Source organism: Phasianus colchicus, chromosome 2 (assembly GCF_987193195.1).
Source record: "Phasianus colchicus chromosome 2, bPhaCol1.hap1.1, whole genome shotgun sequence".
Taxonomy (NCBI): domain Eukaryota; kingdom Metazoa; phylum Chordata; class Aves; order Galliformes; family Phasianidae; genus Phasianus; species Phasianus colchicus.
The window spans coordinates 44,847,906-44,862,918 of NC_143437.1; the positions used below are offsets into that span (position 1 = coordinate 44,847,906).

The following is a 15,013-nucleotide window of genomic DNA, read 5'->3' on the forward strand; positions in this document are numbered from 1 at the left end:
CTTTTCTGATCTCCTTTAGAATCCACATTACATGAATTTCTTGGATTAATTCTTGTTTAAATGGGAGTACATTGCTGAGAAAAACATCCATTATTTGTTTACAAATCTCTTTAAAACATTAAATCCTATTATACCTTTCAGCAATGAAAGATAAAAATTGCCTGTCTCTTTTCTTTCCACTACTCTACCAGCACCAGCACCTTTCCTACTTTGCATAACTGCCATTCCTCGGTGTCCAGATACTTTATATTTTCAGTTCACTTTCTTCTATCAAAAGGCAATAAATGATAATACAAAAAAAAAAAAAAAAAAAAAGAAACCAACACTCAAATGTATGAATGTGATTCAGAAGGAGCTATCATACCCCTAAAACAGATCTAAACAATTTGCTTTCACAGCAAAAGGCAGCCAGACTGACAAATATTTCAGACAGAATGAAGGAACTTTTTAGTTTTACATGGGTATTTCCAGTGTAGCTACTTGCTGGTTCCAGTTAAAGTAGTGGCTGCCCAGTAAGGAACATAATTTCCCTACTAGAGATTTCTAGTTATTCATCAAAGATTTCCCTTAGTGCTTTTGGACATGTGTGGACACAGCTCAGATTTAGATCACAAGAAATAACACTGCTTCCCAGACAGAAATCCCAGTGTGAGATTGTGCCCTATGCTGGTTCTCCATAGAAAAATTTAGCTGAAAAGTAAAATGTTTGATTAAACTCACCTGACCAAGAGCTCTGACAGCCCTGTAGCATGGATTCACTCATTCATTACTCCTCTTCTCAAATTATTGCAAACTTTTTCACTGCTGTTCTGTATTCCTTGGTTTTCTTCCAAGTCATTGATAAAAATTTTAGGTGGCATAAGTCCAGGAATCAATACCTTCAGGATCTTTTTGGAAATATATCTGCCTAATGATGATTACCTATTTACAATTATATTTCAGACCTGCCAGATAGCTAAATTTTAATCCTCTTAATATATGGCAAATTAATTTTGCATTACTCTAGATACTTAATCAAAATGCCATGCAGCACCAAGACAAATGTCTTAAAGAAGCCTGCTTCATCAACTCTCTTATCAACAAAATTTCAGTCAAAATCAATAATCTGTTTCTAATAGAAAACAATGATCTCTACCATTTCTTCACTGCATATTTTTTTTCCAGTAAATAGTGAGTTTATATATATTTTTATTAATGTCAACGAGAGGTAAAGGTGTTTAGCCACTTTAATGATCAGTCCACTGGGAAATGTGCCTACCTACCTACCTATCTGTCTATCCAAATAAACTGTTTCTTTATCTGAACATAAGCACTGAATGAAAATGCTCTGAAATAAATGATTTATATCTTAATTGAAGTGTGAGGAGTTACTGATTAATATTTGCTAAAAGTTCTGCAATAATATATTTTTTTTCCAAACAGTCGTTAGTCTCTGACATGTAAATCTCCCACGTCTCCTATTCCCTCAGGAAAATGTGTGGTATAGGAAATTCATTCTTGCTAGAAACTCTGTCTTTTAAGATTTAATTGGATACATCCGGGTAGATTTTAAACAGGGAATTGTTTGTAGATTTCATGGAAAGAGTCTATACGGTGAAATAGAAGAGTATAACCTCCTCTGGTACATCATATGCATTGTGGATATCTAACTTACCAGATATAACTGGCTTCCAGAGTAGTTGATTTAAAATGCAACACAAATACATTTAGCAACAGATTGCTACCCCATTCAGTAATGGACACTTTGAGAAGGTGCCAGAGAGTATGACCTAGAAACGTCTCCAAAGATATGCCTCTTCTAGAGCTTCAGAAAATAAAAAGGCTTATTCATGTTTTGGATCATTATTCTTTTTCTGGTTGCTGGTTTCCTGATACATTACATGAATGGAAGAGATGCAAGAAAATGTTCAGAAAGCAGCTTTGACTGAGTTGTTTTGGATCTCCGTTTCACAGACAGTCCCAGTATACAAAAGCTTGCACAAGGCATAGAGAGTCTCCTGGATGTGCAGTCCCATGAAGGGTAAAACCTGAAGCCATCTAACTGGCCTTAGTTCTGTTGAGCTTTTTCTTGCAGTTCAGTGTCACTATCCATAATCCATCATTTTCCCCTAGCATAATGGATGCAATCCAACCTGCTGTCTAACCACTTCATTTCATAGGTACCTTGAGAGATATTCAGGAACGGGATGAAAGATTTATTAACTGGTGAGCTATTGAGAAAGAGCACAATATAAGAAAGTTACAGTCTCCTGCAGCGACCATTTGCCCTGTCAGGCTGGCTGTCTCCAAGTAAACATAAATGATTCTACAAGTCATGATCATACAAGCTGCTTACAAATATATGTTAAAGATGCAGTAAATATGGGCTGTGTCCAAATACAGTGTAAGGCTGGTAATTCAAAAAGCCAGTGCCAGAAACAGCAGAGAACGCTTTAATTCAAACCTCAACACTATGATATACAAACATAGCAAGATGACTTGCAGTGAACTGTTAGAGAGTGTCTCTAATGACTCTCTGAGAAATTTCCCTCTTCTCCCCAAAGTGATAAAAAAATCTTGTTTAATTGTTTAAATGGAATATTGTGATTCATGAATAAAATAGCAGCTACATCTGAAGGCTGGAAGGGAAAACAAATAATGCAAGAGCAGTCTGCTGCTATACCTGAGTGCCCCCAACAGGTCACAGAACAGATGAAGCTGATCACATCCTAGTGGCAGGAAAAGAAGCTGCAAAGTAATGTATAGCTACATTTCTCTACTATATCATCTGCTCTGACAACTTTGCAGAATGTATTGGCCAGTTTCTTGATATTTTGACAGGGGAATGATCAATTTTAACAGATCTCTTCTATCAGCTACTACTGCAGCTTGTAGCACTGCTCACTTTTTCTTTACAAATGCCGTGGGTGTTTATATCCCTGAAATCAGACACAGCCTGAATGAAGATACTCATTCCTTATGAGCTGGGGGAAGCTTTTGCAAAGAGTATTCTGTTTTGAAAATCAGCAGGTGCACATTCCCATGCTTTTCAAAGGTGATGTGGGGTTGTGCTCTCTTCTTATGAGATGTAGCTTTAGAAGACATGGGAATCTAATATGAAAAGAGCACAGTATAAACAGAAATCATATAACATGAATTTAGATTTTATAGGGATTGTGAAATACATATCTGTGGCAATTATTATTATTATTATTATTTTGCTTGCAATATTTACTGGATGTTTTTTTTGAATACATGTTACAGAACATTTGTATTTTTTGTCTTTTTGCATGTCTCCTAACAATCTTCTTCCTGAAGTAACTGACATCCATGTGAGTTCCTCAACTTTGTTGCTTCTGGATTAAAGAACTTTATACACTTTGTGTTCTTGTCACAGACAGAACATTCCTACTTTCTTACTCTTCTTCTCCCTGTTGCCTGTGCACTAGAGTAGTGAGAGAAATAAAAAATGAAAGAGAAAGAAGGGAGAAAAGTACTTGTGATGAAAACAGTTATTTTCTTGTCTTATCAAAATCAAACAAAAATGTCATTTTGCATAGGAACCAAATTTCCATTGTTTATTTCTCTATAGCACCTATCAATGAAAAACATTCTTCTAAAAAAAACAGAGAAATTCACTCCCACCCAAGCTTTTATTTAATGCAGAGGAAATATTTGAACTGCAGTGTTCAGGGTCTCAGACAGGTGTAACAAGTTAGAATTCTTATATCCCTTAGGTGAACTTGATCTACTTTCATGGAATATGCATACACTGACCCTTGTGGCCTGAGAAGTGCGGTTCTTTTGAGCCATTCTTTACTTCAGTGAATCTCAGTTGTGCAATTTATAAAAGCATAAGTTACGACCCTTGAGGTTTGCCGTTTGTAGGGAACAAAGGAATGTTCACGAGGGTCTGGAGGAATTGAATGTTGATTTCCAGCGTTCAGTCTATTCACACTGATTCCATAAATACCTGCTATAAAATAATAAAACTTTCAGTAGTTTGTTAATATGGTGTCAAACATACAATGTGCTTAGTCAGCTTTATTCCCTGTATCATATTGCCTCTTGTGTTTTCAGTTTGACCTCCAATACATGCTTCTCCAATGTTCTCTCTTCATAGTATTTTTTCTTAATTATTATTTTCATACTCCTTGTGCTCTTGTGCTTTCTACCATTCTGTGTCTTCCAGAAATTTATTTCCCCTTTCTCTGTCCTAGTTTGATTTTGTACATAAACTGTATTGTATTGGTCTAGGCATGGGTTCCTTATCCAAAGTATTTTCTTGAGACTGTCTTACGCACTTTCCCAAAGTCATTCAAATAGTGGTCCTGCGTAAGGTGCTTCTCTTTCTGTTCTCCTCTGTGGTGCTCAGTGATCCCGAGGGAGTAAAAAGCTGATGCTTTGAACTTGATCTTCCCATTCTATCCAGGCAGTGGAGCCCAGTAACTCAGGAAAAATCAACTAAAGGTAGTCCAATGAACCACATAATGATGGACAACCATCACAATCAATCTTTTTTTAATCTATTTTTAAAGTCATTGATATGCTGCCTTTTTATAAGTGCTTTTGCTATTCCAATGTGTGGTAAGGGTTTTATACTTTAAGTTATGTAATTGCATTACGTAACTAATTTTATTTTATTTTTGTATGTGTATAATACATATAAATAAAATGCTTAGTCTACATTATAGACTAATAGGCTCCACAATCTAATTTTGAAACACACAGATGGTTATTTGATTTATATGAGCAGTAAAAAGAATTTGACTCCAGAAAGTAGATTTTCTTTCCTCTGGGACCATTGCACGCAGATAAAAAAAAAGGCAAGTAATTAAATTATCTTGCAGAGATTAGAAATTTGGGCTTTATATCTACCTGTTTAACTTTTGTCCAGAGTTCCCTGTGAGGCTACTACTAAGATCCTTTTAGGCTTATGGGGAAAAAAAAAAGAAAAAAAAAGGAAAATAAAGAGAAACTATGCCTAAATTTTAAAAGTGACATTAAAATACATAGCACAAGGCATATTAAAGCATAACTTGCAAGTTACATAATATAGCAAGAAAGCACTGTATTCACAAAGTATATTTCACAAGGGTTTTCTGCATCCAGGTGCATTTCAGGTTTGTCTTAATATCTAAATCTCAGTGAACCTTAAAGTAGAGCAATGTATAGTTGACCCTGTTTCATTCTTCTATCAGGCCAGTGATTTCAATTATATTATCACTGATTTACAATATTAAGTGATTGAATTTCCTCTGGTTGAAAACCTGGTACTATTCAAACCCTCCAGGGATATCATCCCAATCTGCAAAGTGGGGAGCAGAGAATAAATGGTTATTGTTATCCAATTTCTGTGTCCATGTCATAATATAATTTATAATCATTTGTGAAAATCATTTCTAAAGGCCCTGACAACTCTTTTTGAGCAAAAATTGCATGAGAGACCTTTATGATGTGGTTAAAATACCAGAAGTAGAGCTGGGAATTTTTTCTACTCAAAATTTTATTCAATGGAAGGTATAGATTTGGGTTGGCTGGGACAATTAGCAAACCAAGGGGAAAGTCCATGGCAGAATGTTGTTTTCACAGGAAATTATATATATATATATAAATATATATAAATATATATAAATATATATAAATATATATATATATATATATATATATATATATATAATTATCTTTTATAAGTACCTTGTTTCTGTACCTTTATCTGTCTTAGCACTAAATGTTTGGAGTAAGTCATATTTTATAAACTTATTTTTCCAAATACATATTGAAATACATGATTCTGTGGTAAATCTGGCAATTATATACCTACCTATATTTCTAAGGAGTATTTCTAATGCCTTGCATGCATTGCTCAAAAGCCGATTTCTAGCAGCAGTAGACAACTGGTGATTTCTCTGTAATGCTATGCCTCTTATTACCATAGTATTTGATGTCCTCATAACTATTAATGGATTTTGCCTCTCAACGCTACAGTGAAATCAGCAAGTATCACTCTACCTCCTTAAAAATGGGGAACCGATGAGAAGCATAGATTAAGTGACTTACGTGAAAACCACAGGAAGGCTGTGCTGCTGACAGGAATTGAAATCAGGTGCTATGAATGCCAGTTCAGTCAAATTTTCCATACATTACATTTTTCAGAAGTTTTTCCTAAAGAAATTTGTGATTTTTTTTTACTTTTCACATGCAGAACACTTTTCACTTGGTGAGTGCATCATTGAATAGGGTGCACACTGCTAATAATTGAGTAATAGATACTGTGAAATATTTTGAATGAACAGAGGAGTTAATCTTCCAGTGACAGCTCTGTAAGTGCTAGGTATCTAGCTTAAGTTAGTATTCTGAGCTTCAACTAAAACATTTCTTCGGGGCGATTTATCCCACCTATCTTAGACATCTCATTTAAGTCAGGATAAATTCCCTTACTGGGATAACTGTCTCTTCACATTCTGTATATTTGGAGCCTATATGATTTGCTTAGGTTAAAAGTTAAATTTTTGAAGAAAGAATGTTGTATAGGTAATTCACAGTCTAACTTATTTGGATACTTAATCCTTGGATTCAAAAATAGCTTGGCCCAGTGACTTAGGATCAGAATGACTGGTTCTGAGGCACCTATTATGGGAATTACCTCATGTCAGGTGTCAGTATCTGGCAAATTATCTAATTTCTCTTTATTGTTAATACAACAAAGCACTCTAAGCCTCGGTTCTTCTCATACTTAGGTATATATCTAAAAGAGAAAAGACAAATTGCATCCTATCTCTCCCTGTCAAATGAGTCTAAGCAACTCATACAACCATAGGTATCATCACTGTAGAAACTGAAATTAAATTAAGTGAATACTACTTTAAATCTCCAGACAAGTGATGAAAAACACAATCACATACTCCAAAGGCATTTATGTGCTTTTGCAACTTTTTTTTAAAACTTTTTTAAACATATTGATTGCGTCAGGACTGTGTGGTATGTATGGCTGTGTTACATCAAGAGAAAATACCTCTGAAAGATATAATCTGTCACTATATTTAAGTTGCCAATTAATAATTCATTAATAGTGCTTTGGTTCTTTACAAACCTTTTGTAAATGCTCCTTAATGTAAAGTGAGACATTTTATTTCAGATCGCAGAATACAGCATATAAATCAGCAAATTATGTATGATAGAACATGTATATATTCTGCTATTACATGTTTTAGTTAGTTGCTGAGTTTAACTGAGCTCCTGTACAAGTACAAGGAAAAAGGAAAATGGCTTCTTATGACAGATCACTGGAACAGCTTGCCCAGCGAGGTTATGGATGCTCCCTCCCTGAAGATGTTCAAGGCCAGGCTGGATGGGGCTTTGAGCAACCTGGTCTGGAGGGAGTTATCCCTGCATATAGCAGGGGGGAGTTGGAACTAAATCATCTTAAAGGTCTCTTCCAACCCGACCTGTTCTATGACTCCATGATCTTGTAAATGTATCTGTGCTTTGAAAGTGGGAAACTGGCTGATAACTAGATATCATGATTTTGCAAATGCACTTTTGTGGTCTTTCCAGCTATTGTATTGATCCACTCGTTTGTCTTTTATTGTGTGAAAATCGCTGATAAGAGTGCTGTAATTATGCATGAATTCTGTGCTGAACTCCTATAAAATATCAAACTTTTCAAGCAGAATACAACTTCTTTGTCCGTCTTGCCAAGAGGACCATTTCCTACCTGCAGCTTAAGAAGACACCTTGATTCCCATTTACCTATCCCATGTTTTTGTGAATCAAAAGAAAGGGAGAGGTGGCCAGAGCAGTCTCTTCATGACCTCTATTTTAAGTTAGAAACTAGAATTTTTTTTTGTTCAGCTGAGAATTTATAATGGGAATACTGACAGAATCGCAACCAGGTTTTTGTTTTGTTATCCAAGAAAAAGGAAACAAGTGGATTTTCATGAGCAGTTACAAGAGAAAAATTTATGAAGCACTAAATACTGTTGTGAGCGCTGTAACATAAAGTTTGTTTATTTCCTTTGGATCACCGTAAAGTCATTCTGCTCTAAAAGAAAATTCATGCTACTCCCTTTTTCTTTGGCCTTTTAGATTTTCCTGTTTTCATGGGGCTGTTTAAATGAAATTCTTTCATTTATTTCACTCTACAGTAGACCAGATTTATAGGTGAATCTGTAGCAGTGGTTTTATAGCCACTAGGGTGGAACTGCGCCAGTGCAGAGCCCTGGAGTGGATGTGATTTACATGTTCAGAGCATGATTTGGACTTGTTCAGTTTATCTCAGTTTGAAAACACGATAAGTTAGACTAGGGAAAGTTATTGCTATGTCATCAGTCATCTTAGAGTGGGCGTTTTTTGTCTCAGAGGATAGAATGGGTGTGTTATTCAATATTCCTGTATGTCAGTGTGTCCACCATTAAATTGGAGACATTTCCAAAGCCCTCCAAGTTATTGGTATGGGACTAGATGAAAACTGCAGAAACTAAGAGACCACCTGCATCTAATATTATATTAAGTGGATCTGAGACAACTATTTTATCAATCAGTATCATGAAATGTATTTTGAAATGGAAATTGACCAACCAAATTTTGCAATCATTTGGCTCAAAAATTTTATTCTGGGTCTTTCTGTGGATTCTTTTCAATGTGTACACAGCATTTATCACTGTTTGTTGTTTGAACTATATTTATGATGTTTACAATAATTTTGGTATATCAATATAAGAGTTCTCACCATTATTCACAGGAACAATCTGCTAGTCTCTTGATTTTAGTGTCTCACACAGTTTTCTAGTTGTTTAAAAGATAACTGAATGATGCATGTAAAGTGAACTGGAGCAAAATGGGCCCTGGGCAGTCTGATCTAGTGGGTGGCAACCCTGCCAATGGCAGAGGAGTTGAGACTGGATGATCTTTGATGTACCTGCCAATCTAAGCTATTCCATTACTCTATGATTCTATGGCATCACTTTTAGTGATCTACACTGTTTGAAGCATTTGTCAAATAAGCTGAACTTAGCACATAAGCCCTTAGGATAGCTGACTTTGTATGTGGGATAGATTCAAATTCTAAGCTTGTGGGGTTGTTTTTTTTCTTTGCAGTTGGAAGTTTAACACCTGTCTGTTGTGTTGCAGTACAACCGCTACCAGCACTATGGTGCGGAGGAGTGCGTGCTGCAGATGGGCGGCCTGCTGTGTCCAACTCCCAGCTGTGGAGCGGGTCTGCTACCTGAACCAGGAGTGAGGAAAATTGTATGTGAACCAGGCAATGGAATAGGCTGTGGGGTAAGGACATACATTTTTCTATCAGCTCTGTGAAAAACAAATGCTTTTTTAGGATGTTAGAAAAATTGGAAAAAATGGCTTTTTCTTTTTCCACTGGTGACTCTGAATCATCCTTTGTAAGAGAATGGGATGCTGTGTCTCTGTAAACTATTGAAATACAGTACAGTGGCTTAGGAACGACTACTTCATCGTGTAGACTATGTCCATTCCAGAATGCTTTGCTTTAATGGGTTTTAGAAGCTGCTGAGTATTTAAAGTAAGAAAATGAGTTGTACAAATAACAGTCCAAACACACTTTGGTTTTTTCTCCTTGCACTCAGCAAAAATGAGCAGAATCTCGACTAAATCATTCGTTATTATATTAATACCACCCTTCTTCATTCATAAATGAGAAAAAGAAGATAAAAACAATAACTGGTTGGTGATACTTCAGTATCACCATTTATTATATATTTTAAGATACACAATGAAAAGAAACACACTTTTAAGTAGAGTCTGTGCACAATTAATGGTGAAATTTTGGAAAACAGAAGCCAACGACACTTGGAAATGTTTTTGCTAATAGGTCATATCATATAGGTCAATGATTTTTTGGCATAGAAATAAAATTACTTTTCAAGAATCAGTCTGCAGAGAAAACAGAAATATGCAAAGAGAAATCTATATATAAAAGAAGCTGTTAAATGTTATGTCAGTGTGACTGATATTTTACTAAGAGACTGTTTCTCTGCTCATGTTACTGAATTCCATGCAGGATGAGAGAAGAGAAAATATCTGTATTTATAAAATATTATCATGCTCCTGCTGTTGTCTTTCTTGTGGAAAATGTACTTTTTATTGCAGTTTTGATGTTGCTCAGACTGATAGCATGGAAGAATAATTGTTTGCCGAAGTAGGAAGTTGCAGTAACATGTCTTCTCTGAGTAGGTTAGCATCTGTCGACCTTGGTAAAACTTTCTATATGTCCATGCAGTGGTGCATGTAGAAGAGAGTGCTCCCCAGCCTCACTGAGCAGACATAGGGCAATAAAATAAAGCAGAAGGTGGAAGAGTAATAAGAAACAAGACTGAGTAAATGAGAAGAAATGCATCTAGATTAATCATTAGGGATTGTTTAAGAAAGATAAAATCACAAGTAATTTTTACTCTACTTTCTGCCTTGAAATGATGAAAATCAAACTCTGTTTTGCAGCTTCATTCATCATCATTTTGAATCTGCAAAAGCCCCGTGAATAAATTTCACAAAGCATAAAGGATTGGTGTACTGCTTAGCTTAGCAGAGTGTTCTGTTTCCTTCAGTGGAATCCGTGTTGCGTTTGCTAGTGACCAGATCTACAGTCTGGAGTTTAACCTCACCCTTTGTTTGGACAATGTAATGCCTTTAACGTTATGAGCTACATTTCACTGGGACTGAAATGAGAAGCAAAAGCTTGGTCTGTAAGCCAATTGTTATAGATGTAAAGGTCCTTCCTCAGAATCTGTAATGGAATGTGGTGCAAAAACACGTCATTGAGTCTTTCGTTGCGCCCTGACAGGTTGGGGGATGACCTGCTGGAGAGGAGCTCTGTGGAGAGGGACCTGGGTGTCCTGGTGGACAACAGGTTGGTCATGAGCCAGCAGTGTGCCCTTGTGGCCAAAAAGGCCAATGGCATTCTGGGGTGCATTAAAAGGAGCGTGGCCAGCAGGTCGAGGGAGGTGATCCTCCCCCTCTACTCTGCCCTGGTAAGGCCTCATCTGGAGTACTGTGTCCAGTTCTGGGCTCCCCAGTACAAAAAAGACAGGGATATCTTGGAAAGAGTCCAGCGGAGAGCCACAAAGATGGTGAAGGGCCTGGAGCATCTCCCCTATGAGGAAAGGCTAAGTGATCTGGGTCTGTTTAGCCTTGAGAAGAGAAGACTGAGAGGGGACCTGATCCAGGTCTATAAATATCTAAGGTGTGGGGGGCAAAGTGGCGAGGCCAGACTGTTTTCAGCAGTGTGCGGAGACAGGACAAGGGGAAATGGCCAGAAGCTGGAGCATAGGAAGTTCCGCACCAGCGTGCGCAAGAACTTCTTTACGGTGAGGGTGACGGAGCACTGGAACAGGCTGCCCAGGGAGGTTGTGGAGTCTCCTTCTCTGGAGATATTCAAGACCCGCCTGGACGCCTACCTGTGCGACCTGGTGTAGGGATCCTGCTTTGGCAGGGGGGTTGGACTCGATGATCTCTGGAGGTCCCTTCCAACCCCTACGATTCTGTGATTCTGTGATTCTGTGAAAGCTCTTTATTTCTACTCCATGTTCTGGAGTCTCTTTGGGTGTTTTTTATTTAGAAATTTAAGCTGTGGTGATGCTTTTTTTCCAGATAAAACCTGATCATTTTATTGTGAAGGCCTTCCAGACTTTGTGGAATAAGTGTCAGAGAAATCCAGGCTCAGACACTTCAGAGCTCTGAGTTCTTTCACAAGCAAACATAGTGCTTTACAGGCTCAAAGAAGGAACATCCTTTTTGTTCATCCAAATAAATTCAGCAAAAGATGTCTTGCAATATTTACCTCTGCAGCTTAGGTTAGAGACACATTGCTTGTTGAAGCAGCTAGGCAAAGAAATAAGGCAACATGAATCTGGAGATCCTTTGTGAGTATGTGTGCCATCCTGTGAGCTACACTTTAGATGTGTAGAGTCTCTTCTGGGGTATTTGAATTTCTGTCTATTGGTAAAGTTCAAATAAGTGATGACATAGACTTAGCAGAAGAAAATAGACCTAACATGAGTCACTCCTTCACCCAAAAGCCACCTTAGATAAATATGTGTCTGCTACACAGCACAAACGGATTGCTTGGGTCTGAATTGCAGTACAGGGAAAGCTAACAACCATCAAGCAGTTAAGGATTTTAATTAACAGATAGGATTGATCAAGGGAGGGAGGGGGGAGAGCTTTTGAAGAGAAAGTTGAGACAGTAAATGAAAGATTTTTTAGAAGCCATTTTAGAAGAATAGAGACTCATCTGGTCAAAGGAGATTAAGGTAAAGTAACTGTTCCTTTAATCAGGAAAGAAACTGTGTTCCAAATAGGCAAGGATGTGACCTACCTTGTATAAGAACGAAAAAGATGAACGGGTGACTAAGCCAGGCTAGGATGCAGACTTTTTGCCTTTCTCAGTTTTTCTGTGCTATGTAAAATGAAGAACTAGAATCTCTTTTTGCAAAATAATTGCTATCAATGTCTATGGAGAGCAAAATACATCTCCAAGAGAGTGCTCTTAATTTGTTAAAAGGCATCTACGAAAATTAGAGATGGTAGATTTTGCTTTGTCTCAGGAAATTTGGAAACACCAATGTAAAAAACAGTCTAGAGAATATCTAGATAGAACTGTACCAAGAAAATGAGTGTCATTATGTTTACTCTTTACAGTGAGTTGGTGATATGTATTCAGGCTTTCAAGCAAAGAAACTGAACAAGGAGAGATTTCTTTTGACGTAGAAAGTAACATGCTGAAATATTTTTAATGATTGTGAGCAGTCATCAGCCACATCCATGTTGTGATACCATGGACTGACTTCACTCTTGCCTAGTTTTTTGCATTTTTTATTATTAGCCATTAAAATATTAACTGATTTATCAGAATGTTATCATTTTACACTGTTTTTTTGCCTTCATTACTATGCATCAGACCTACGTTACTAACTTTTATTGCCAAGATATAAAAGTTTGACATATTTAATACAAGAAAGCAGCAACAAAACATAGAAGAAAGTACATATTGTACCAGCTGGCCTTAGTACAGGAAAAGCTGTAGTAATCAAGGCGTGCAAGAGCTCTATGAATAAAACATTTTTGTCTTGTTTTATTTTATACTGTGATATTATTTCCTGCATATTTTATATTTAAAGAAAAAAAAAAAAAAAAAAAAAGGAGTTAAAAGTAGGTTAGAGTGGAGCTTCAAGGAGGACTTTACTACTTGCTTATTAAAAGTTTGCTTTGAGATATAGTACATCTATAGCTCATCTGTCCTAGGAAACTTTCACTGCTAATATCTTTCAGTGGGATGATAACTGAATAATGTGTGATTGCATCCCAACCCTTTCTTCACAATAGCAAAAACATTTTGCAGCATGCAATATCAGTTAGCTGATCCAAGCAGAGACTTCTGCCATCAATACAAGCTGGGAGATGTGAGGGTAGAGGACTTGGAGGTACTGGTGAATGGGAAGCTGGACATGAGCCAGCAATATGCCCTCGCAGTGCTCAAAGCCAACCATATCCTGGGATGCATCTAAAGAAGAGTGGTCAGCAGGTTGAGGGAGGTGTTTGTGCCCCTCTGCTCTGCAGCCTTTGAATACCAAAAGGAGGGCTTTAAGAAAGATAAGTTCAGACACTTTAGCAGAAGCTGTTTTGATAAGTCAAGGGGAAATGGTTTCAAACAGAAAGAGGGGACATTTAGGTTGGACATAAAGAAGAAGTTTTTTGCAATAAGGGTTGTGAGGCACTGGAACAGGTTGCCCAGAGAAGTGGTGGATGTCCTCATCCTTGGAGACACTCAAGTTCAGGCTGGACTGGGTCCTGGGCAACCTGATCGAACTACAGATGTCACTGTTCATTGCATGGGAGTGAGACTAGATGACTTTTAGAGGTCCCTTCCAACTTAAACTATTCCATGATTCTATGATTCCCTTGGAATGGGAGAACTGAGATTATGGAGATAGAGCCTCTGACAGTCTTTCCCCTTTGAGTTTATTCATTCCTAGCTAGCATAGTGTATATAAGCGAGAAGAATAATGTAGTTTCAGTTCCTCTGTGTTTTGTTGATCCCTTGTTCAGGGATCTGACTGCTAACATTACAGCTAAGTGGCATAGTTCATGGAAGTCCTGAGACCACTCCAAATTATGCTAAAAGCAAGCTATCATCACTGATTTTTGTGGTCCCCCCAGCTGAAGTTCCAGTCCACAAGTGAGAAAATAACTGTAGTGGATTGCATTGTACAGTGATAATGGAAGTTTTGTAACCTTGCAAAGGCAGCGAAAAATTGGGGTCACTTCATCTCTTCTATACCATATTTACTACGTAATTTATACTGTATGTGTAAAGACAGTGCCATTGAAAAATATGAAGATTTCACAAAAAATTATTGTGTTCCAGAACGGGTGAAATTTAAGGCTGCAGACTGCAAGAGTTCCTTGAAAAATCAATAGATGTAGATACCATGTCTTCCTTATATATAGAGTTCCTGGGCCATTTTACTGCACAGAACAAAATCTCAAAGGCAATTTCACTTTCCCAGCAATTTTTTCCTGTTGATTTCTTCTTGCATTCTTCTTTCATAGCTAAGGAAGCGTATGTTAATGCAATCAATTGCAGTTTATTTGTGGTATTAATGATTGTCTGTCCTTTCAGAAAGCTTAATAAAATAGAAGACATTCTAAAGTAGTTACAGGAGAAGTAGAGTGCACATTTCTATGGTTTGCAAAGTTTTTTTATTTTGGTTCATTATTTCTTGTTCATGCATTTCTTAGCATACATGCTTCATCATCGGTGATATCTGTGTTAAGCATAATAATATTTACCTGGGCAGACACTACGAATTGGGAAGAATATTTTGTTCTGATAATGAGGATTTTGTTAGTTCGGGGTGTTTTATCTCTCCAAGACAGTTGGAGAGTTGTTTACCTTAGGAGTTTATATCTTGGTTGGAGTAATGTGTGAAAGTGCTTAAACTCTGAGGTATGAATTAGCTTGGAAATATTGCTTGAGAGCTATTTCATACATATGAAAGCA

General features: G+C 37.1%; 1 protein-coding gene across 1 annotated transcript in view; it reads left to right on the forward strand.

Moving 5' to 3' along the window:
- PRKN (parkin RBR E3 ubiquitin protein ligase) overlaps window positions 1-15,013 on the forward strand; it is a 683,347-nt gene that overhangs the window by 563,491 nt on the left and 104,843 nt on the right. Inside the window, exon 9 of the mRNA XM_090135537.1 lies at window positions 9,112-9,261. Coding sequence (XP_089991663.1) covers window positions 9,112-9,261 — 150 coding nt within the window. The remainder of the gene's footprint in view (window positions 1-9,111; window positions 9,262-15,013) is intronic.